A 24,946-nucleotide genomic window follows, 5' to 3' on the forward strand; every position below is an offset into this window, starting at 1 on the left:
GTAACGAAGCAGTCCATATCCAAATGCAGCAAGACCTGGACAATATGCAGCTTAGGCTGACAAGTGGCAAGTTACATTTGTGCCACACAAGTGCCAGGCAATGGCCATCACCTACAAGAGAGAATCTAACCATCACCCCATGGCATTCAATGTATTACCATCGCTGAATCCTCCACAATCAACATCTTGGGGGTTACCATTGATTACAGCAGGTCAGAGGGTAGGAATCCTATGGCAAGTAACTCACCTCCTGACTACCATCAACCCTCAAAAGCCTGTCCACCATCTACAAGGCACATTCAGGAATACTCTCCACTTGCCTGGGTGAATGCAGCTCCAATAATACTCAAGAAGCTCGACACCATCCAACACAAAACAGCCCATTTGATTGCTACCCTTTCCACAAACATTCAACCCCTCCACCAACGAACAGTGGCAGCCATGTGTACCATCTACAAGATGCACTGCACGAACTCGCCACAGTTCCTTTGGCAGCACCTTCAAAACCCACAACCACTACCATCTAGAAGTACAAGAGCAGCAGATACCGGGGAACCCCACTACCTGGAGGTTCCCCTCCATGTCACTCACTCACCCCGACTTGGAAATATACCACCATTCCTTCACTGTCGCTGGGGCAAAATCCTGGAACTCCCTGTGGGTATACCTACGCCTCAGGGATTGCCGCGGTTCAAGGTGGCAACTCACCACCACTTCTGAAGGGCAACTATGGATGGGCAATAAATGCTGGCCTAACCAGCGACACCAACATCGTGTAAAAAAAATTTTTTTTAAATGTATGTACCAACGACATAGGCTGAACGAAGGAGGAGATTCTGCAAAGTCAAGATAAGGAGCTTGGCACCAAATTAAGAAGCAGAACCTCAAAGGTCACAATCTCTGGATTATTACCTGAGCCATGTGCAAATTGGCATAGGATAAATCAAATTAGGGAGATTAATGCGTGGTTCAAACATTGGTGTGAGTGAAGTGGATTCCAGTTCATGGGCACTGGCAGCAGTACTGGGGCAAATGAGAACTATACCATTGGAACAGCTGAACCGTGTTGGGACCAGTGTTCTGGCGAGCCGCATAACTAGCGAAGTAAAGAGGGTTTTAAGTGGGAGTAAGGGATCAAATCTGGGAAGATGTAAATCAAAGAGCAAAGACAAGGCAAATGAGAAAGGTATTATGGGAAATGAAAAACAAACCATGACAAGGTGGTATAGAGTGCAATTCTAACAGTAAATTAACAGATGGGACAAGATTACAAAAAGAAAATGATGAAACTAAACACTATCTGAATGCATAAAGCATTCAAACAAAAACAGATGAACTGAGAGCTCACAGATAAATAAATAAGGACGATGTGATAGCCATTGCAGAGACATAGTTGCAGGACAGATTGGAAACTGAATATTAAAGAGTCCAAGGCATTTAGGAAGGACAGAAAGTAGTGAGGAGGGATGGCTCCGTTAGTAAATGATAGTATCAGCACAATAGAGAGGGATGTTCAAAACTAAGATGTGGAAATGGTTTGGGTAGAAATGAGAAATGGTAACGGCAAGAAGTCACTTGTGGGAATCCTGTACAGATCCTTTAATAACCACATGGTACGGTGGAGCATAATGGAAGAGATCATGGGAGCTTGTCAAAAAGGCATGACAGAAGGATGGGGGCAGTGCTGGAGAGGAGCGCACACTGACTGCCAAGGGGTGGGGGGATTCTCACACTGGGGGGTCGATGGAATGGCGAGAGAGGCCGGGGTCAGCTGACTTATGGGAGTGTCATGGGGGAGCAAAATGGCTAGATGAGGATCTAGCAGAGAGGGGGGGGGGGGGGGGGGGGGGGGTAAAAGAGAGAACTGGGATGCTGCTGCTGCATTGGCCAAAGGGGAGTTGGAAGTAAGAGAGGTAGTCGGGGTAGGAGTCCGCCGCCTGGGGGACTGGAGGGTGCGGGAGGCGCGGGCACGTGGCTGGCCTAGAAAAGGAGATGGCTAGTCAGCAGGGGGGGGGGGGCGAGTAGCCCCCCGATCCGGCTGATAACTTGGAATGTGAGGGGCCTGAACGGGCACGGTCAAGAGGACCCGGGTGTTCGCGCATTTAAAGGGACTGTAGACAGACGTGGTTATGCTCCAGCAGACACATCTGAAGGTGGCAGATCAGGTTAGGCTGAGAAAGGGATGGGTAGGGCAGGTCTTTCATTCAGGGCTGGATGCGAAGATCAGAGGGGTTGCAATACTGATGGGGAAGCGGGTGTCGTTCGAGGCACTGAATATTGTAGCGGATAATGGAGGTCGATACGTGATGGTGGACTTCCGGTTGCAGCTATGCGGAGCTAAGTCGCAAATTCGGCGGCTCCCGCTAAAAACTGACTTGTGTGCTGTTTTCAGAGCCCCCAACGGCATTTTTTCGACGTTTCCCGGTGTGGGAAGGAGATTGCAATAGTTCCCAGACAGTGTATGGCTTGGACCAGGAGCGGGGCGACTAAAAAAGTGGTGGTGAACCCAAAGAAGGTGCGAGGGATGAAGAGCAAAATGGCGGCGGGTGGGGACCAGGCAGCGTGGATGCAGTGGGTGCAGGAGCAGCAGGAGGGTATCCAGCGCTGCTTCAGGGAGATTAAAGCGGACCCGCTGGAGCCGATGAAGGCTTCTGGCGACAAGCTGCTGGTGACCCAGACGGCCCAGGGGGTGACGATCCGCGAGGTCCGACAAAAAGGTCTCCGACAACGAGGACGAGGTCTTAGGCCTTGCGGTAAAGGCGGAGGCGCATGAGGTGCTCCACAAGAAATGGCAGGAACAGTTCGAGGAGATGGAGAATCGGTCGAGGCGGAAGAATTTGCGGATTCTGGGCCTCCCGGAGAGGCTGGAGGGGTCGGACGTGGGGGCCTATGTGGTCACCATGCTAAACTCGCTGATGGGAGTGGGGTCCTTCCAGGGGCCCCTGGAGCTGGAAGGGGCCCATAGAGTGCTGGCGAGGAGGCCCAAGGCTAACGAGCCGCCGCATGTGCTTGTGCGGTTTCATCGGTTCGCTGATCAGGAGTGCGTGCTCAGGTGGGCCAAGAAAGAGAGGAGCAGCAGGTGGGAGAACGCGGAGGTTCGAATATACCAGGTCTGGAGTGCGGAGGTGGCGAAGAGGAGGGCCGGGTACAATCGAGCGAAGGCGGTGCTGCACAGAAAGGGGGTGAAGTTTGGCATGCTGCAGCCGGCGCGACTGTGTGTCACCTACAAGGACCTGCACCATTATTTTGAGTCTCCGGAGGAGGCGTGGGCCTTTGTTCAGGCCGAGAAACTGGACACAAACTGAGGGTCGGGATGGGTGGTCGGGGATTGCTGTTGGGGTATTACACTCTGAGGGGGGGGTTCTTTGCTCGTTTTTCTGTTTGGTTCGATGAGGGTGGTTAGGGTGGGTTGGGCACTGTTTTGGTTGGGTCTGTCGGGTGGGCTCTTGGAGGGGGGTAATTAAATGGAGTAGGGGTGTATGGCCGGTAGGAGGGATGGGGCCCCGCGGGGAGGGGGAGGCCCGAGTTGGGGGTGAGGGGACTGGGCCTGTTAAAGGAGTGGCGACAGAGGTGGCGGGGCCGGGCAGGTGGAAAACGCGGGCTTTTTCCCGCGCTGAAGGCTGGAGGGGGCGGGGAAGCGAGGGTTGTCTCCCACACTTGGGATGGAAGGGGGAGGCGGAGAGCCTATGGACGGGTAATGGAGGAGGAGGGTATGTCCCACAATGGGAAGAGTCGAAGGAGAGGCGGGAATAGCCAGGGTCAGCAGGAGTTAGCTGACTTGCGGGAGTGCAGTGGGGGGAGCAAAGCAGCTAGGAGGGATCCTAGCTTGGGGAGGGGGGGGGGGGACGACGACCGGGTTGCTGCTGCTATGGTCAAGGGGGAGCTGGAGCAAGTAGAGGGGGTTGGGACAGGGGTCTGCCACCGTGGGGAACGGGCCGGGCGTGTGACTGGCCAAGGAGGGGTTATGGCTAGTCAGCGGGGGAGGGGGGATGGGGGGGCAGGTTGCCCCCCGATCCGGCTGATAACCTGGAATGTAAGGGGACTGAACAGGCCGGTCAAGCGGGCCCGGGTGTTCACGCATCTGAAGGTGGATGTGGTCATTCTCCAGGAGACATACCTGAAGGTGGCAGACCAGGTAAGATTGAGGAAGGGGTGGGTAAGTCAGGTGTTTCACTCAGGGTTGGATGCCAAAAATCGGGGGGTGGCGATCTTGGTGGGAAAGAGGGTGTCGTTCGAGGCATCGAGCATTGTGACAGACAATGGCGGCAGGTACGTAATGGTAAGTGGTAAGCTGCAAGGGGAGAGGGTGGTGCTGGTCAATGTGTATGCCCCGAACCGGGAGGATGCGGGTTTTATGCGGCGCATGTTGGGTCGGATCCCGGACTTGGAAGTGGGGGTCCTGATAATGGGGGGGGAACGGACTTTAACACGGTGTTGGATCCGGCACTGGATCGCTCCAGGTCTTGAACAGTTACCGGCGGCGGCTAAGGTGCTAAGGGGGTTTATGGACCAGATGGGAGGGGTGGACCCTTGGAGATTGGCAAGGCCGGGGGCTAGGGAATTTTCATTCTTCTCGCATGTTCATAAGGCTTATTCCCGGATCGACTTCTTTATTATGAGTAAGGCGCTGATAGCGAGAGTAGAGGATACCGAGTACTCGGCGATAGCCATTTCGGATCACGCCCCGCATTGGGTAGACCTAGAGCTGGGGGAGGAGAGGGACCAGCGTCTGTTGTGGCGCTTGGAGGTGGGGCTGTTGGCGGACGAGGAGATGAGTGAGCCGGTCCGAGGAAGTATAGAGAGATACCTGGAGGCCAACGATAACGGGGAGGTCCGAGTGGGGATGGTATGGGAGCCACTGAAGGCGGTGGTTAGGGGAGAGCGGATCTCCATTAGGGCCCACAAGGAGAGGAGAGAGCAGAGGGAGAGGCTGGTGGGGGAGATGGTGAGGGTAGACAGGAGGTATGCGGAGGTGGGACTGTTGAGGAAGAGACGTAGCCTCCAGGCCGAATTCGACCTGTTGACCACCAGGAAGGCGGAGGTGCAGTGGAGGAAGGCCCAGGGGGTGATTTATGAATATGGGGAAAAGGCAAGTCGGATGCTGGCGCATCAGCTTCGGAAGCGGGACGCAGCTAGGGAGATCGGGAGAGTTAAGGATAGGGGAGGGAGTGTGGTACGGAGTGGGGTTGACATCAATGGGGTCTTCAGGGCCTTTTATGAGGAATTGTATCGGTCCGATCCCCCGTGGGAGGAGGGAGGGATGGACCGCTTTCTGGACCAAGTGAGGTTTCCGAAGGTGGAGGAAGGACTGGTAGCGGGATTGGGGGCCCCGATCGGGCTGGAGGAGCTGGCCAAAGGGATAGGGAGCATGCAGGTGGGGAATGCACCAGGCCGGATGGTTTCCCGGTTGAATTTTATAAGAAATATGTGGACCTGTTGGGCCCGTTGCCAGTTAGGACCTTCAATGAGGCAAGGGAGGGGGGGCTTTGCCCCCGACGATGTCCCGGGCACTGATCTCCTTGATCGTGAAGCGGGACAAGGATCCCCTGCAGTGTGGGTCTTACAGGCCGATTTTGTTGTTAAATGTAGATGCCAAGGTGCTGGCGAAGGTCTTAGCCACGAGAATTGAGGATTGTGTGCCGCAGGTGATCCACGAAGACCAGACGGGATTCATGAAGGGGAGGCAGTTGAACGAGAATGTGCGGAGGTTCCTGAACGTTATGATGCCGGCGAGGGAGGGGGAGGCGGAGATAGTGGTCGCTGAGAAGGCCTTCGATAGGGTAGAGTGGGGGTACTTGTGCTGAAAAGGTTCGGGTTTGGGGAGGGGTTTGTCAGATGGGTTAGGTTGTTGTACGAGGTCCCGATGGCGAGTGTGGCCACGATTAAGAGGAGGTCTGAGTACTTTTGATTGCATCGAGGGACGAGGCAGGGGTCCCCCCTGCTCTTTGCACTGGCGATTGAACCCCTGGCTATGGCACTGAGGGAGTCGAGGAACTGGAGGGGGCTGGTGCAGGGCGGGGAGGAGCATAGGGTGTCGATCTATGTGGATGACTTGCTGCTATATGTGGCGGACCCAGTGTGGGGAATGCCGGAGGTAATGAGGATCCTCAGTGAGTTCGGGGATTTCTCAGGGTACAAGCTCAACATGGGGAAGAGCGAGTTGTTCGTGGTTCACCCAGGGGACCAGGAGAGGGGGATTGGCGAGCTCCCACTAAAAAGGGCGGAGAGGAGCTTCAGGTACTTGGGTGTCCAGGAGCTGGGGGGCCCTGCATAGGCTTAATTTCACGAGGCTGGTGGAGCAAATGGAGGAGGAGTTCAAGAGGTGGGACGCGTTGCCGCTGTCCCTGGCGGGTAGGGTGCAGTCAGTTAACATGACGGTGCTCCCAAGGATTTTGTTCCTGTTCCAGTGCCTCCCCATGTTTATCCCGAAGGCCTTCTTTCGGCAGGTCAACAGGAGCATAACGGGGTTTGTGTGGGCGCAAGGGAGTCCGAAGGTGAGAAGGGTGTTCCTGGAGCGGAGTAGGGATGGGGGGGGGGGCTGGCACTGCCCAACCTCTGTGGGTACTACTGGACCGCCAATGCGGCGATGGTGCGCAAGTGGGTGATGGAGGGGGCTGCATGGAAGAGGCTGGAGACGGCGTCTTGTGAGGGTAAGAGTCTGGAGGCGCTGGCAACGGCGCCGCTGCCGATCCCTCCAATGAGGTATACCACGAGCCCGGTAGTGGCGGCTACGCTCAAAACCTGGGGGCAGTGGAGGCGGCATGGGGGAATTTGGGGCCTCGGTGTGGACCCCAATACGGGGGAACCACCGGTTTGGCCCAGGGAGAATAGATGGAGGGTTTTCGGGGTGGCACAGGGCAGGGATAAGAAGGATGGGGGACCTGATTGTGGATGGGAAGTTCGCGAGCCTGGGTGAACTGGAGGAGAAGTATGGGCTTCCCCGGGGGAACATCTTTAGATATTTACAGGTAAGAGCGTTTGCCAGGCGGCAAGTGGTGGAATTCCCGCGGCTGCTGCCATGCACAGTACAGGACAGGGTGCTCTCAGGGGGGTGGGTTGGAGTGGGGAAGATCTTGGAATCTTACCAGGTGATGCAGGAGGAGGAGGAGGCGGCCTCGGTGGTGGAATTGAAAGGTAAGTGGGAGGAGGAGTTGGGAGAGGAGATCGAAGAGGGGACATGGGCAGATGCCCTAGGGAGGGTGAACTCTTCCCCTTTGTGCGCAAGGCTCACCCTCATCCAGTTTAAGGTGCTGCACAGGGCACACATGACCGGGACAAGGATGAGCCGGTTCTTTGGGGGAAGAGGACAGGTATGTTAGGTGCTCAGGGAGCCCAGCAAATCACACCCATATGTTCTGGGCATGCCCAGCACTGGAGGAATTTTGGAAGGGCGTGGCAAGGACAGTGTCGGGGGTGGTAGGATCCAGGGTCAAGCGGGCTGGGGGCTCGCAATATTTGGGGTTGCAGGGGAGCCGGGAGTGCAGGAGGCGAAAGAGGCCGGCATTCTGGCCTTTGCGTCCCTGGTAGCCCGGCGAAGGATTCTTCTTCAGTGGAGGGATGCGAGGCCCCCAAGCGTGGAATCCGGGATCAACTATATGGTGGGGTTTATTAAATTGGAGGGTGAAATTCGCCTTAAGGGGATCGGTACAAGGGTTCTTTAGGCAGTGGCAACTGTTCTTGGACTTCCTGGCAGAGCGGTAGACAATGGTCAGTAGCAGCAGCAACCCGGGGGAGGGGGTGGGGGGTGGTTCTATTTTATTTTTGTTTATTTACCCTGGGGGATCTGAGGGTGTGTATATATTTGCTATGTTTGCTTTGTGTTAACTCGGGGTGTTAATTTATTATTTATGTATAGGGGGGAGGGGGGCACGGGGGTTCATAGATATCATAGAATTTACAGCGCAGAAGGAGGCCATTCGGCCCATCGAGTCTGCACCGGCTCTTGGAAAGAGCACCCTACCCAAGGTCAACACCGCCACCCCATCCCCATAACCCAGTAACCCCACTAAGGGCAATTTTGGACGCTAAGGGCAATTTAGCATGGCCAATCCACCTAACCTGCACATCTTTGGACTGTGGGAGGAAACCGGAGCACCCGGAGGAAACCCACGCACACACGGGGAGGATGTGCAGACTCCGCACAGACAGTGACCCAAGCCGGGAATCGAACCAGGGACCCTGGAGCTGTGAAGCAATTGTGCTATCCACAAGGCTACCGTGCTGCCCCAAAAATTGGGGTTGTTTTACTTTGTTCTGTATTTAATTCTATTGGGTTTCTTTTTCATTCTGTTGCAGATATTTTGTGAAAATCCTAATAAAAATGCTTTATAAAAAAAAAAAGATATGTGATGGTGAGCGGTAGGTTGCAGGGGGTGCGGGTGGTACTGGTGAACGTAAATGCCCCGAATTGGGAATATGCCGGATTTATGAAACGCATGCCCTAATCTCCATTAGGGCCAACAGGGAGATGAGAGAGAGGAGGGAGAGGTTGGTGGGGTAGATTATAAGGGTGGACAGGAGTTATGCAGAGGCCCCCGTTAAGGGGCTACTTAGGGAGCGATGGAACCTCCAGACGGAATTCGACCTGTTGACCACGGGGAAAACAGAGGCACAGTGGAGGAAAGCGCAGGGGGCGGCGTATGAGTATGGGGAGAAGGCGAGTCGGATGCTGGCACACCAGCTTCGTAACAGGGAGGCAGCGAGGGAGATTGGTGGAGTTAAGGATAGAGGGGGAATACGGTGCGGAGTGCGGTGAGAATAAACGAGGTATTTAGGGACTTCTATGGGGATCTGTACAGGTCTGAGCCGCCAGCGGGGAGGAGGGTATGCGACGATTCCTGGATCAGCTGAGGTTCCAGAGGGTGGAGGAGGAGGTGGTGGCTGGTTTGGGGGTGCCGATTGGGCTGGAGGAGCTGGTTAAAGTATTAGGGAGCATGCAGGCAGGGAAGGCCCCGGGGCCGGATGGGTTCCCGGTTGAATTTTACAGGAAATACGTGGACCTGCTGGGCCCGTTGCTAGTGAGGACTTTTAACAAGGCGAGGGAGGGGGGGACCTTGCCCCTGACAATGTCCAGGGCACTGATTTCTTTGATCTTGAAGCCGGACAAGGATCCATTGCAATGTGGGTCGTATAGACCGATCTCGCTCCTCAATGTTGACGCCAAGTTGCTGGCGAAGATGCTGGCTACGAGAATTGAGGACTGTGTCCCGGGGGTGATTCATGAGGACCAGATGGGATTTGTGAAGGGTAGGCAGCTAAATACAAATGTGCGGAGGCTCCTCAATGTGATTATGATGCCCTCGGTGGTGGGGGAAGCGGAGGTAGTGGCAGCTATGGATGCAGGGAAGGCCTTTGATCGAGTGGAGTGGGAGTATCTTTGGGAAGTGTTGCGGAGGTTTGGGTTCAGGGAGGGGTTCATCAGTTGGGTCAGGCTGCTATATAGAGCCCCAGTGGCGAGTGTGGCTACGAACCGGCAGAGGTCGGAGTACTTTCGGCTGTACTGGGGACGAGGCATGGGTTCCCCTTATCCCCCTTGTTGTTTGCACTGGCAATTGAGCTGCTGGCCATGGCACTGAGGGAGTCCAGGAAATGGAGGGGATTGGTCCCGGGGGGGGGGGGGGGGGGGGGAAGAAAGAGAACACCGGGTGTCGTTGTATGCCAATGGCCTGTTGTTGTATGTGGCGGATCCAGTGGAGGGGATGGCGGTGGTCATGCGGATCCTTGGGGACTTTTCAGGGTATAAACTCAACGTAGGGAAGAGTGAGCTCTTTGTGGTGCACTCAGGGGACCAGGGAAGGGGGATAGACGAGCTGCCACTGAAGAGGGCGGAAAGGAGCTTTCGTTACCTAGGGATCCAAGTAGCTAGGAGTTGGGGGGCCCTGCACAAGCTCAATTTGATGCGGTTGGTGGAGCAGATGGAGGAGGATTTTAAAAGATGGGATATGCTGCCACTCTCACTAGCGGGTAGGGTGCAGTCGGTCAAAATGACGGTCCTCCCGAGGTTTCTCTTTGTGTTCCAGTGCCTTCCCATTTTGATCCCCAAGGCCTTTTTCAAACGGGCAAGCAAGAGCAGCATGGGATTTGTGTGGGCGAATAAGACCCCGAGGGTGAAGAGTGTGTTTCTGGAGCGTAGCAGGGACAGGTGGGGGGGCTGGTGCTGCCGAATATGTGTGGCTATTACTGGGCAGCCAATGTGGCGATGATCCGTAAGTGGGCAATGGAGGGAGAGGGGGCGATGTGGAAGAGGCTAGTGATGGCGTCCTGTGTGGGCACGAGCCTGAGGGCGCTGGTGACGGCACCCCTGTCGCTCTCGCCGACAAGGTACACCACGAGTCCGGTGGCGGCGGCGACGCTGAAGATCTGGGAGCAGTGGAGGCGACACAGGGGCGGGGTGGGAGCCTCGGTTTAGTCCCCGAATCGGGAGAACCATCAGTTCGTCCCGGGAAGGATGGATGGGGGGTTTCGGAGCTGGCATCAGGCAGGGATTAGAATAATGGGGGACCTGTTCATCGATGGGACGTTTGCGAGCCTAGGGGTGCTGGAGGAGAGGTTTGGGCTACCCCTGGGAACATGCTTTCAGGTACATGCAAGTGAGGGCGTTTGTGAGGCGGCAGGTGAGGGAATTCCCGCTGCTTCCGGCACGTGGGATTCGGGACAGGGTGATTTTGGGTGTATGGGTTGGATAAGGCAAGGTTTCGGCGATTTACCAGGAGCTGAAGGAAGAGGAGGAGGCCTCGGTGGAGGAGTTAAAGGGCAAGTGGGAGGAGGAGCTTGGGGAGGAGATAGAGGAGGGTCTGTGGGCTGATGCCCTGAGTAGGGTTAATTCTTCCTCCTCTTGCACCAGGCTCAGCCTAATACAGTTCAAAGTTACTCACAGAGCACATATGACAGGGGCGAGGTTGAGTAGGTTCTTTGGGGTGGAGGACAGATGTGGGAGGTGCTCGGGGAGCCCGGCAAATCACACCCATATGTTCTGGTCGTGCCCGGCGCTGGATGGGTCTTGCGAGGACTATGTCCAAGGTGGTGAACGCCCGGGTCAAGCAGAGCTGGGGATTAGCATTATTTGGGTTATCGGACGAGCGGGGAGTGCAGGAGGCAAAAGAGGCCGGTATTCTGGCCTTTGCGTCCCTGGTAGTCCGGTGGAGGATTTTGCTACTATGGACAGATGCTAAGCCCCCTAGTGTGGAAGCTTGGATCAATGACATGGCAGGGTTCTTCAAGCTGGAGAGGATAAAGTTTGCCTTACGAGGGTCTGTGCAAGGGTTCCTCAGGCAGTGGCAACCGTTCCTAGACTATCTCGTGGAGCGTTAGGAGGAGGTCAGCAGCAGCAGCAGCCCGGGGGGGGGGGGGGGGGGGGGAGGAAGAAGAGAGAAAGAGAGAGGGAGGGTTTCTTTTGGGGTGGCGTTTGGGTGAAGGTGGGGATTTTTCCCTATTTGTGTTTTTGAATGTTATATGGGGGCTTATTGTATTTGGGGGAAATCCAATGTATAATTTCTGCTTGTTGTGCTCTTGTTTTCTTTCCTCTTGTTGGGGGGCGGGTTTTGTTGAAAATTTGTTGAAAAATTTGACTATATATATATATATTTTTAAAAAGGCATGACAATAATCATGAGAGATGATAACCTACATATAGACTGGGAAAGTCAGATGGACAAAGGTAGCTTAGATGAGGATTTCACAGATCCTTTCTGGGATAGTTTCTTAGAACAGCACGTTCTGGCACCAACTAGAGAACAGTCTATACTAGACCTGGTATCGTGCAATGAGATGGGATTTATTAATAACCTCAGTGAAGGTGACCCTAGGTAGCAGTAATCATAATATGTTTGAATTTTACATAATTTGAGGGAGAGATGAGTGGATTCGAGACCTTGGGGGCATGAAAGCTGAATTGGCAAATTAGGTTACGGGATAGGTCAAGAGATGTAGTTGCAGATATTTAAGGGCATATTTCAGAATACACGGAATAGATGCATTCTAACGAGTAAGAAAAAGTCAAAGACAGACACACCATCTGCAGTGAACCAGAAAGGTTAACGGTAACATCAAACGTAAAGAAAAAGCACATAATTATGCAAAGATAGGTGGATGGTCAGAAGATTGGACAGAATATAAGAAACAGCAAAGGATGATTTAAAAGGGTGTGAAGCATGATAGCTAAATTTGCAGATGACACAAAGAAAGGTAGGAAAGTATGATGTGAAGACAAAGTTTGCAGGTGGATATAGATAGGTTGTGGTCAAAAATACGGCAAATGGAGTATAATGTGGGAAAGTGTAAAGTTGTTCATTTAGTCAGGAAGATTAAAAAAGCAAAGTGTTACTTCATAGGAGAACAACTGCAGTATGCCGAGGTGCAGAGGGATTTAGGTGTTCTGGTGCGCAAGTCACAAAACATTAGTGTGCAAGTGCAGCATGTAATCAAGAATGCTATCCTTTATTAGGAGAGGAATTGTACATAAAAGTAGAGGTCTTGCCTCAGTTACACAGAGCACGCAAGACCACATCTGGAGTAGTGTACAACAGTATTGGTCACCATATTTAAAGGAAGGATGCAAATCCATTGGAAGCAGTTCAAAGAAGGTTTACCAGAATAATACTTGGAATGGGTGGGTTGTCTCAGGAAGAAAGCTTGGACAGGCTAGATCCGTATCCACTGGAGTTTAGAAGGATAAGAGGCGACTTGAGTGAAACATACAAGATCCTGGGGGAGGGGGGTCTCGACAGGTTGGATGTGGAGAGGACGTTTCTTTTTGTGGGCGAACCTAGAACTAGGGGTCACCAATTTAAAACGTACATGGTGACATTTCTTCACTCAGAGGGTTGTTATTCTTTGGAACTCTTCCTCAAAAGGTTGTGGAAGCCGCCACTGAATATTTTTAAGGCAGGGGTGCAAAGATTCTTAGTAAGCAAGGGGATGAAAGATTATTGGGGGTACAGATTTGGGCTTACTAGATCAGTCATGATCTTATAAATAGAATGACTTAATGCTGCTCAGTGTTCTTATGTATGTTTGTAGTTATTTACTTACTCTCGGAGCCATCTCCTTCCTTTGGGTCGTTTTCTTGAACAGGTACGCTGATATCCTGGAAATTCTCTCTCCGTTCAGAGTAACACTCGCACTCCAAACACCGTGTTCTCAAAACTAACTGTCCTTGGAACATTCCATCCATCAACTCAAACCCAGACAACTCTAAACAAACCAGAAGAGGTTGTTACTATCGGAATAATGCTAGTGTAAGAAGTCATGACCATTTAAATTAAATTACAATTTTGAATATTGCTGCAAAAAGAGATGTTGAAGCTTTTTGCATTGTAATCAGAACATTTCGCAACAATACCAGTATAAGGGGAAAACATCAAACGATAGTGAGAAGAGAATGCGGATTGATTGGCAAGTGGACTCTGATTGGTAGCGCTATTGCCGTGGAGAATGCACTAGTTCATGGTGATTGACAGATAACTGCCAAGCATAGTTTGAAATTTAAACCGTGCAGCTTGACATTAACTGGTCATGGCATTGCCGTGGGTAATGAATGGATGCCACTTATTTTGTTCAGAAGAAAGACACAATATGTGTACATGCTCTTTCTGTCTGCAAAGAACAGGGTCTTGTGTATTGATATATGTAGCTTCCAGTACACACAAATGTGCTACACTGCGATCCCAACTAACATCCTTAAATTGGTTGTCAGCATAATTCTTACCATATCAAGGATTATTTAGCAAATGCTGTCTAAGCTTGATGCTGAAATAGGGCCATCAAAGGAATCCTGTGTGCTAATGACTACCCGGATCAGATCATTTCACACTGTACATTCCACAAACTCATGAACAGACCTGGCCATAACCTTTGGCCCTGAAAAGTACCTGGTCTAGCTCAGATTACCCTGGAAGGGCAGGTTAGCTCAGGAATTTGAGAAATATGAGAAGCTAGCTGTTTCACAGCTGCTACTATGCAGTGGCAGCACAAGTGCTATTTGCCACTAACAGAATGCTACCGTCAAGACAAAAAGACATCCTGTCACACATGTGAGTAATGTGGTATATGAATTTTGGTGCCATTATGATGCTATACATCACAATGTATAGGCCAGACATCCCAAAGACTGGCAGAACATGTCAATTAGCATGTCCCAGCCAGTTCCCAAAGGGCAAGTTGCAGACCATGGACAACATTTGCTAAATAATGCTCAGTGCACGAAGACCTATGCTGACAACCAATTTAAGATTTAGTCAGTTGGACTGGCAGTGTGGTTGATTTGCATGTATTGGAAGCTACATATATTAACACACAAGACCCTGTTCTTTGCAGACAGAAGGAACATGTACACACATTGCGCCTGTTCCAGGTAAACAAAATAAGTGACACCCATTCACTGATTAACTCCCCATTGGCAATCCTTAACTAATCAGCGTCAAGCTGGCTGGTTTAAATTTTAGTGATGCTTGGCAGTTATCGGTCAACCACCAGCAACTGGTGCATTCGCCACAGCAATGCCTCCAACAGAGTCCACTTGTCAACCAATCAACATTCCCTTCTCGGAGTATAAATTGTTGTTTTCCTCTTGTACTGGTATTCTTGCGAAGTATCCTGATGGGTGAGACACAAAAACCTTCAACGTCACTTATTTCAGCAATACTCAAGCTCTGTACTATGATTAGTTTAAAATGCCCCATATTTCTACATGTTACAGAAAGGGGTTACTTCACTCTAACTGGGATGTCTAAAGTCTCCTTGTTTTAGGTTTTGAAAGTAACACCTGCAAGCAGACGTTTGTCTGCTAAGGCGTCATGAATAATAGGGACTATTAATGACAGGAAATACCCGGGACGAGGCAATCACTTCTGGAGCTATCAGAGAATTCAAGCTTTGGGTCTCTGTGGTATAGGAGAGGGGGAAAAAGACTAGTTTAACAGGTATGGATTGGAGAGTAAAGCCACAAGGACTCTAGTGCATTTACCTTGTTCTTTGTCTCTGCTTTTCTGCTGGAGGCCGATTTAGAAAACGGAGCTGGTCTTCTGGGTATACAGAAAGTGGAGGCAAAGAACAATGCAAGGGATTCTTCAGTTGTACTTAAATTACATGGATTGCTTAGAGAGAATGGAGAAGTAGACTGGAGCAAAAGTAGAAAACAGAAAGAAAATTTTAAAATTATGAAAGTCAAAGAAATAGAAATAATCAATGAAGTGAGTGAGTATGAAAGACAAAGGGAAGACAAACAGACATTAACTTTCTCAGTAAGCAACAAAAAAGATCAACTAGTTTTCTATTTAAGTCCCAAATCCTGCATCAATCAATCAATCAGGGTAGCCTAAGACCAGAACATGAAAACACTTTAAATCAGGTGGTTCATGCTGCAGTCAGGTCAGGTGGCAATAAATCAGCTCCCAAAACTAGGTTGAAGTTTCAGTATTCAATGCAATGAATGGAGTTTCTACCTGACAAACTATATCTCTCGTTACGATCTTAAGTCCTACTTTATGATTTTTGTTCAATGTTGCATGACCTGAAAGCTATGAATAAAACAACGACTCAACGATCCTGAAACTCAAAATGGACCAATATATTCTAGGGGAACAAAACAACATTTCACTCAACCTGGTAAGTAACATACTGCATTTCTGGGGGGAAAGACAAGCTCAGCTTCTATTGCTAATAACAGAGGTGGATAAATAATAATAGTTTAGTTAGAAACAGAATGAGAAATAATTGTTTCTGGCATGAAGGATCATATTAATATCAGTGTTAGTTGAAAATTTAAGTAATACAGCAGCTCAAAGTCAGGATTGTTACCATAATAATGAACAAAAATAAACAATCTATTTCAGTTGAAGCATTTTAGACTTATTTTTAAAAATAAATTTGGAGTATCCAATTCTTTTGTTTTCCAAATTAAGGAGCAATTTAGCATGGCCAATCCACCTTTCCTGCACATCCATTTTTTTTTTGGGGGGGGGGGGGAAAGAGAGACCCACGCAGACCCGGGGAGAATGTGCAAATTCCACCCAGACAGTGACCCGGGGCCGGGATCGAACCCGGGTCCTCCGTGCCGTGAGGCAGCAGTGCTAATCACTGCACCACCATACTGCCCCAAAAGCATTTTAGACTTCGTTGTCATTTTTTCTTAACCATATTTCTGCAAAAGCCACTTACTTCCCTCACTATCCATACCAGAAGTAGGAGCAATAACCTTTACTAGTCCTACTAATTGGTAAATTAAAAAATATTTGGACCCAACTATCCAAATAAATTAGATTGTTCCAGTAACATCACAGATGTAACCAAATCAATCTGTCAGGGTCTGGTTTAGCACAGGGCTAAATCGCTGGCTTTAAAAAGCAGACCAAGGCAGGCCAGCAGCATGACTCAATTCCCATACCAGCCTCCCCGAACAGGCGCCGGAATGTGGCAACTAGCGGCATTTCACAGTAACTTAATTTGAAGCCCACTTGTGACAATAAGCGATTTTCATTTCATTTCATGTTTCAGGCGTCAAAAAGCAGGAATAAAATTGTTAACCAAATAACATACATTAGCAAATTAGAAATGACATTCAAATTAACTGTCTTTGGTGTCTCAGGAATATATTTTCTTTGATTGTTCTAACAATGTTATATATAGTCAAGTACTGTAATTTATTCATGTAATTTCTGGCAAAAAGTAGTGCATTGCTATTTTTCCTGTGAGTATAAGTAACTGTAGTCTGTAAGTCAGTTTGAGCTGTGTAAACAGGGGAATAAATGGGATCTTCTATGAAAATTGACCAGGCTCAATAATACAATGTCACCTTAAGGTCATATTTCAGTTCAGATAGACATGGTACGTTTAGAACATAATCTCACAAGAAAATGTCAATATGGCAACATTTCATCTTTATCCAAACCGGTCACTAGGTAACAGTATACAGACATCAATGTATTTAATTAAACCTAGAATCATTTTATTTAGCCGAAATAATGTCTTTGGTTTCTCTTTGTGGTTTTTGGATAATATCTCAACATCCAACTCGCTGAGTCCCATGATTATTTTTAAATAAATCAAACCATCTTTCTTACCTCTTAGATTTCCTTTCCTTTCTCTTCCCCAGGCTTTCTTATTTGACCTTTTCTAGCTCCGCATGTGTTAAAAGTAGACAGAAACACGGAGCATAATTGCACGGCACTAAGAATATTTATTGGAAAAGGGTTTTTCCTGTCTTCTGCTGAAATTTAGCCTTCAGAGATTTTAGTTGAAGTCTTGAATGAATCCTACTTTACTGCATCAACTTTAGCTCAAAAGAAAACTTACTGAAGCCTTTATGCTCACTGACCTGCTTTCCTTGTGCTCAGGTCTTCAATTTCACACGTGCTTCCATTTTTCTCATTGGCGGTTTCTGTAGCACAATTGGTCTTGCCGCCTGATGCAGAACAGTAGTGCTCTGCTGAGCTGTTCCCATTTGCCACTTCTGGGCACCTTGGTTGATTTCCATTTGCTTCATTATCTTTTCTTGGTTCTTTTATGCCCCGATTTGATGTGAGCTTGCCAAGACTACAAAATTTTGAAAGTATGCTTGGTTGCTTCACTGTAGGTTTCAGCCACCTTAACCCAAGTTCTGTTTTTTTATGAGCAACTGAGCGCACAGTACTATTTTCAGATACACACTTAGCATCAATATCAGGCTCTTGTTCAATAGCGTCCCCAGAAGATTTTCTGGTCCGTCTTGTTTGCCGTTTCTCATCTGTTTTTCTCAGATCCTTAGGCAATTTTGATTTTTTCATGGCATTGCCAGCTTGTGTATCACTTTTTCTTTTTCCATTTTTCTTTTTCTTCAGCATTTCCTCTTTCTCCAGATCAGGTGCTTCATGGTAGGTTTTCACAGCATCACTTCCAATTATCAGGTTATCGGAGCAAGAAATTTCTGTAGGCCTGTTTGTTTTCTTCTCCATAGTTATTTCAGGGTCTGCATTTTCTTCAACAGATGCACTTTTCTTTAACAGCTGACAAGCTTCCAGGATGTATCCCAAAATGCACTGCAACACTTCTTGTGCATCATGTTGTAGGTAGCCATCATACATTGGATTCAACTCTCTAAAATACAAATGGACAGTTTATATATTCTTCCATTCAAACATAATTTCATTTTATTTGTTCTGCAACAGAATTATTTATGCAAATACAGTTAAAATGCCATGTAGCCCAGCTACTTGATTACACTAGTCACGTGATCCAAATTAATAGCATTGCAAAGGGATATTGCATTACATCAAGCCAACGCCAGTTTCTGGGAAGATTACAGCCATTGATAACGGGCAAAGTCCATAAATGCGCATTGTTTTTTTTAAAATATAAATCGTTCCCAATATTCATCCTCTCATTTTTAAAATTAAACATTAAACATACCTCTTGATCCTTGATTTAGTGGAGGACAAAGCTTTTACCGTGCTAGTTTTGTGATTTGGGTTGGGTAGACCCATCTTTTGTGTCTTTTTGGAGTCACGATATCTTAACTGAATTTCTAGCCATCATTACACTATTTAACTAATGAAAAGAATTTTGCAGCAATATGGTTCTGAATCAGCGGAGGAGAAAACCAGTTTGGTAGGAGACTCAAAATGACTTTGGATGGTGGAAACAATACTTAGTTCCGACTCACCTGCCAAGTTTTTCTTGGCTGTTCACTGACTGTTCCTATATTACCACACTCTTACTTCCCATTTCACAGATGTATCTTCTCTGCCTTAACCCCAAATTCTTGCATACCCCGGATCGAGCTGCGAAACTCCTGGCCTTGCACTCAACTACCTCAACTCCCTATCCTTTAGCATTTCTCAGCCAATCCCTCCCATACAGTAGCTTAAAAAGATGGATCGTAAATACATCAGTATTTACTGATGTGTGTGACTGGTGCAGAGACATTGGAAGCCAACTGATGAGAGGAGGCTCAGAGTGAAAATTTGAGAGCGAATCTGATAGAATACGACAGAATTACAGCAAAGAGAGAGTTAAAAGGATACATGTTTTTGCTGTGAGAAATGTCACAGAAAAGTACACCTGTGTAATGCTATAATAAAATAGTTGATAATCTGACACAAACAAGATTTTTTTTGTTCTATTAGTAATATACAAAAAATTAAAGTTTCAGCAAATAACAAAAATACGAAGAACAGGAGAAATTTTAGTTGATTTGGCTCAATTTCTGATCCATGGTAATTTACTGATCTCAGCTAGGGTGCCAGCAGGATGATCACAATTGGCTACAGTAGAACCTGGGTTAGGTGGAAACATCTGGTTTCCTCCCACAGTCCAAAGATGTGCAGATTAGGTGGCTTGGTCAAGCTAAATTGCCCCTTAAGCGTCCAAAAGGTTAGGTCGGGTTACTGGGATAGAGTGGAGGTGAGGATTTAAGTAGAATTCTCTTTCCAAGGGCCGATGCAGACTCGATGGGCCGAATGGCTTCCTTCTGCCGTGTAAATTCTATGATTGCATTCTAACAACCCTTTTTGGGCAGAATCGGGTGTGGCTGTAATTACTGGGTGATTGGGCAGCCTACATACACTTATAGATAACAGAAACTTGGATAAAGAATCCCAGTAAAGAGTCAGGCGTCAGAAATCATTTAAGGAGAAGGGTTGTTATTGCGGATCAACATTGAGTATCTTCTGCTTTAAGTGCATTTAGTATATCAGAAGAGGTCAAACTGACATTTTAGGGTTCAAAGATGAAGAATGGGTTATTAAATTGCTGCGGGTAAATCTCAGCAGGTCTGGCAGCATCATAAGGGTCATCTGGACTCGAAATGTCAGCTCTTTCCACTCCCTACAGATGATGCCAGACCTGCTGAGATTTTCCAGCATTTTCTCTTTTGGTTTCAGAATCCAACATCGCAGTAATTTGCTTTTATTAAATTGCTGCCACTGCCCAAGAAGCCATGATGTAGTATAAATCATCACCTCCAGAAGTGACATAAGAAGGGAGGAAAAAGCAAAATATAAAGCACCTTTTCAGACAAAATTGATCCCTTCAGGGGACTTTTACTGCAATAGCAATGTGCAGCAAAATTTACCTTACCACAGTTAAGAAAATCTCTGGTTGAATATATGTTCTACAATCTCTAGTTCCCTTGGTTGGGAATCTGATATTAGGACAAAGTATTCAAGAATGAATATAGAGGTGTATCCAGAGTCTGAACTTTCTGTTCACAATTATCATTCAATACATGCGTTTTGTTCAGAAGTGACTTAAGCAGGATTAACAGCAAGACCTAATGTCTAGATTTTAAACACTAAATATTGTTTCTAATATGCATTTTAAAACTTACTTCAGTGTACTCATCAGTCTCTTAGGCTGAGTAGCAAGCTCGCCCTCAGAGTAATTTTCTGCATTCAGAAGATAGCTGGCTTGTAACTGTTCCATCGATACAATCAAGCTTTGCAAGTTGCAGATCAGCTCTAAACAGATTGGCAATTCCTCTTGACCATTTAATATGTCCTACCATAGAGAAGCATTCACAGATCAATATTATACTTCAAATTTTAGTTAGGTAAAATTTGTCAAAAGCAGAAACTGTCAGGATACATTTGAATAGGACTAAGTGTTCCTCGCCAGCAATTCTTTTTTTTTTTAAAGTACTTTTCTTCAAAATAATGCAAGTATCATCAGTTATGTGGCGATAACGGTTTAAGAGCATACAAATTTGGAGGAGTAGGTTGCTCCACCATTCAATTAGATAATGGCTAATCTGATTGTAATCTCACATTCTGGTCTGCTCCCGATAATCTATCATCCCCTTATCAAGCTCTGACTTTAAAATATTCAAAGACCTTGCCTTTTGAGAAAGAAAACTCATGACCCTCAGAGAAAAAACTTTTAATCTCCGACTAAAATTAACAACCACTTATTTTTAAACAGTGATCTCTAATTCTAGATCCTCCCACCCTCTCCACATCCACCTGGTCAAGACCCCTCAGGATCTTAACTGTATGTGGCATGTTGCGACCTGCGCCGATGCTGCGACCTGTGCATGGCCCGGGGAATCATGACGTCACGTTGGCACTCAAAAAAAGTATGGACCTTGTTTTCAGAATTTTGGATCAGGGATGCTCAACTTGTACTAATTTTCCCCTCCCTATTAATCTTGCCATTCTTTGCTGTCCTTTATATTCTTTCCAATCTTCTGACCTGCGACCAAACTTTGCTGAAAACCGTCTTTATGTTGTTTCTACCACTGCGCTGTAGGTATAGATACCACTCAATGTGATGTGTTGCTAAGTCACAGGTCAGAACGAAAGAACCCCATTTTTGCCATGTTGGTTGAAATTTGCCTGAATATTTCAAATGGCTTCATTGATCCTCAGAGAGAGGAGAGGGGAAATCAACTAAATGTTCTCCTCTTGCCCACTATCCACCGTATGTTGGCAAAAGAGTTATCGTCAGCTGCAGTGCCCTCCATGATCAATTGGCAATACAACACATGAAGAGCCATTTGAATGAGATACAAGAAGGCTACTCATGACAGTAGAACCATAGATCAGTAAGTTATTGTTTCGAAAATAAAATACTGGAAATACATTTATTATAAGTGGAGTTATAGAAGCTGCAGAAAATCAAAATATCTGACTAGTCAAGGAAATGCATAATATCTCAAATCTAATAATTTGCAAGTGTCTTTTCATTCCCAATTACCTGGTCTTTTTTGGGATCCTCCTCACACTTCAGTATCTCTTGTTTCTTGGAGATTATGTCATACACGAATTTCATCCCAGTTTTAAATCCAGGGCAATAATACAACACCTGGTCATTAAACAAATTGTTTTTTAACAAAATGTGACCATAGCACAAACCTACACATAACCACAATTTCAGCATAGATTTAACCACAATTTCAGCATAGATTTGTCGAGTATGAGCTAAATACATCAAATCTGTTGTCAAAGTCTTTTACTATTAACCACCTAATATAATTTCCATAATCCTAAAATGCTATTTGTTGAATCAACTATCTAATTTAAAATAAGCTATTAAGAGAGATATTTTCATTTATTTGGCAACTTTCACAATCACAGGAGATCCCAACAGGCTTTAGAACCAATAAGGGACTATTTGAAACGTAGTCACTGGTCTCATCTAAGAAAAGCAGCAACAAGCTTGTACACAGAAAGGTCCCACAAACATCAGTGTTTCTTTTAAAGTGGTGTTGAGGAAGAAATATTGGCTAGGGCCCTGTTCTTATTAAAAAAATAATGCTATAGGATCTTTCAAGAGGCAAGAATGCTACCAATTGAGCCACAGCTGACAATAACTGTGACAAACTCTTAACAACATCCTCGGTAATGAATTTTTCTAGGTCCCCCTTAATTTCCTTTGGGATTAGTTCAACGTGTTATTTCATTGTCCTAAGGGGAAAATCTACCATGACTTAAAAAGTTGATGTTTTTTTTTTGCTGGTTGTAAGCAAATGATCGAGAAGAATAGCGAAAATGGAAGCACAATAAACGTCATCGTCATTTTAAAAAATCAAAACCTATTTGCAGTAATCCAAAGGTTTGATAAAAGGTAATGAAGATTCTTAGCTTACTCGTTACCCAAAACAGGTGCATCGAGTCCCTCATGCAGCTCTTCTTTCTGGCTGAATTGCAATTGTTTCTCTATTTGTACACACTTACTCCGGGAAAGGAGGAAATAGAAGCACCACTACTACCGCATTACATTCCTCAGAAATATCTTAACACGTTCGAGCAATGGAATGCAGTAATTTATGGAAGTAAATGTGACAGCCGTTTTCTGTACAGGATCCCAAGAAAAACAATGAGATGCATGCAGGAAAAATAACTGAGTGGAAGAATGTAAACAGAAACAAATATCATGGTGGAAGCAGCAGTAAAACTCACTATAGGCATATTCATACCCATGCCTTACACAAGAGAAGTTGGGACAGCCCACACGTTATAAATGATTGCAAACTGAATTGATCTAGGATGTCATTTCTTGTCCTTCAGTTAGTACGCTTAAAAAAATGAAAATTTGGATCAATGGAGAAATTGAAGCGTGTACATGTCCATGTGTAATTGTATTAATGTCTCAATGTCTAATAATATCTAAGGGAATTAAATGTTTTGCTTGAGGCAAGTCAAATAAATGAACAAGCAACTTTATAAAGTGTAACTTTTTAAAAAGCACCAACTGATTAGTGTATTTCAGAGTAGATACTCCCAAATTTATGTTACAAAATCAGAAAATTGCAATTTGATTATATATACACCAGTGAACACAATTTAAGGAATTAACACTACCTCTAAGATCAGTCTACTTTACCTGAAGTACACTATTGAGGTAACATGTATTTCCCAGGTTGTTCAGACCCACAAAAGGTAGAAGCTCCTCCCTCTTTTCATATCCAACTGCAGAAGATATCAATAGGGCTCCAGAAACAACTTTATCACATCTATTTTAGGGATGGGTTGGGGCAAAAGAAATGCCAGTACAATAATCAGTAATTTGGAGTAAATAGTTTCAAAAGACCTTGCAATGTTTTATTTACAATTTAAAGTACCCAATTCATTTTTTTCCCCAATTAAGGGGCAATTTAGCATGGCCAATCCATCTAGCCTGCACATCTTTGGGTTGTGGGAGTGAGACCCACGCAATCATGGGGAGAATGTGCAAACTTCACACGGACAATGACCCGGGGCCGGATCAAACCCGGGTCCAAGCGCCATGAGGCAGCAGTGCTAACCACTGCACCACCGTGCTGCCCAAGACCTTGCAATTTTTGAACATGAATTCATGATATAGTAAATAAAAAATAATTCAAACCAGTGAAATAAATTACTCCGAACCAAAAAGGGACACAGGCATGACAACCAGGTATACGGCGCAAGAGACAGGAAGTATTAGGGGAAAGTAAAAATTTAACATGATAATCATAAATTGGCAAATCAAGATGCTCTGTATGGGTGGAAGTCAGGTAAGTAAATTTACATCTATTACCCATTGTGCACTCAGGGCCAGTCAGATGCTAGCCTGTGAGATTTGACACGGTTGTGTAAAATATTTTAAAATCTTCTACATCAAGGGAAATTATGCAACTTAGATGTGGAATAATTCCCCATATTTATTATTTGATTGCCTGTTTATAAAAGACAACTCCGTACAGGAGTAGCTTTGGGCAGATAAAATATATATCCCAAAGAGTTTCAGCAAACAAAAAAATCCTACCGCAGAGCTTTACTCATCCCAGATGCATTTGTATCAGGAAAATATTTGGTGAATAGATAGGGAAGGAAACTTTAAGTCAGTTTACATTTTGTCCATAATACTTTCTTTCTTTCCCCTCCTTTGACCACTTATAAAGCAACCTTGTGAAAAGGTCACAATGTAGATTTGTTCATCTTTCCATTTCTGCTCAAACACCTTTTCAGGGTACCAAACATAGTTGACAGCAGCTCAGCAACTGCCAGGAGCTCATTTGGGTCCTGCTGGAAATCCAGCCAATCATGCAGCTATATCTTTTTAATAAATTTGGACAATCCAACTCTTTTTTCCCCCAATTAAGGGGCAATTCAGCTTGATCGATCCACCTACCCTGCACATCTTTGGGTTGTGTGGGGTGAATGTTGTGCTAAATTGCCCCTTAAATTGGAAAAAATAATTGCGTACTCTAAATTTACATTTTTAAAAAAAATGTCAGAGTAGTTTGAGACAGGTTGCTGGAGTTTCAGCACATGCAATGGAATCTAGCAAATGGCTTCAAAACAGTTTGGAAGTGTTTATTGAGGAAAGCTTCCCTATTGTTTTTACATGCCTAATGTTATAATTCTGTTTGTTTCAATTATGGTATAACATTAGACAGACATGATGGTATCTATCCGTTACTCTAGATTTGCCACACACCCGTCTTATCTATACCACAACCTCTTTCCAAATATCCTCCATTTAGTTTAGTCTTGTAAGATTTAAAAATCAGAAT

At 46.4% G+C, this 24,946-nt stretch overlaps 1 protein-coding gene across 2 annotated transcripts in view; it reads right to left on the minus strand.

Annotated features, from left to right (window-relative positions):
• The window catches only part of usp1 (ubiquitin specific peptidase 1), a 35,790-nt gene that overhangs the window by 6,132 nt on the left and 4,712 nt on the right, over positions 1-24,946 (minus strand). For both annotated transcript variants that reach the window (XM_072511174.1, XM_072511173.1), the window contains exons 3-7: positions 23,293-23,422; positions 21,664-21,771; positions 20,300-20,469; positions 17,312-18,069; positions 13,030-13,191 (exon numbers count right to left, since the gene is read on the minus strand). In XM_072511174.1, the coding sequence (XP_072367275.1) occupies positions 13,030-13,191; positions 17,312-18,069; positions 20,300-20,469; positions 21,664-21,771; positions 23,293-23,422 (1,328 nt within the window). The remainder of the gene's footprint in view (positions 1-13,029; positions 13,192-17,311; positions 18,070-20,299; positions 20,470-21,663; positions 21,772-23,292; positions 23,423-24,946) is intronic.

Source organism: Scyliorhinus torazame, chromosome 7 (assembly GCF_047496885.1).
Source record: "Scyliorhinus torazame isolate Kashiwa2021f chromosome 7, sScyTor2.1, whole genome shotgun sequence".
Lineage (NCBI taxonomy): Eukaryota > Metazoa > Chordata > Chondrichthyes > Carcharhiniformes > Scyliorhinidae > Scyliorhinus > Scyliorhinus torazame.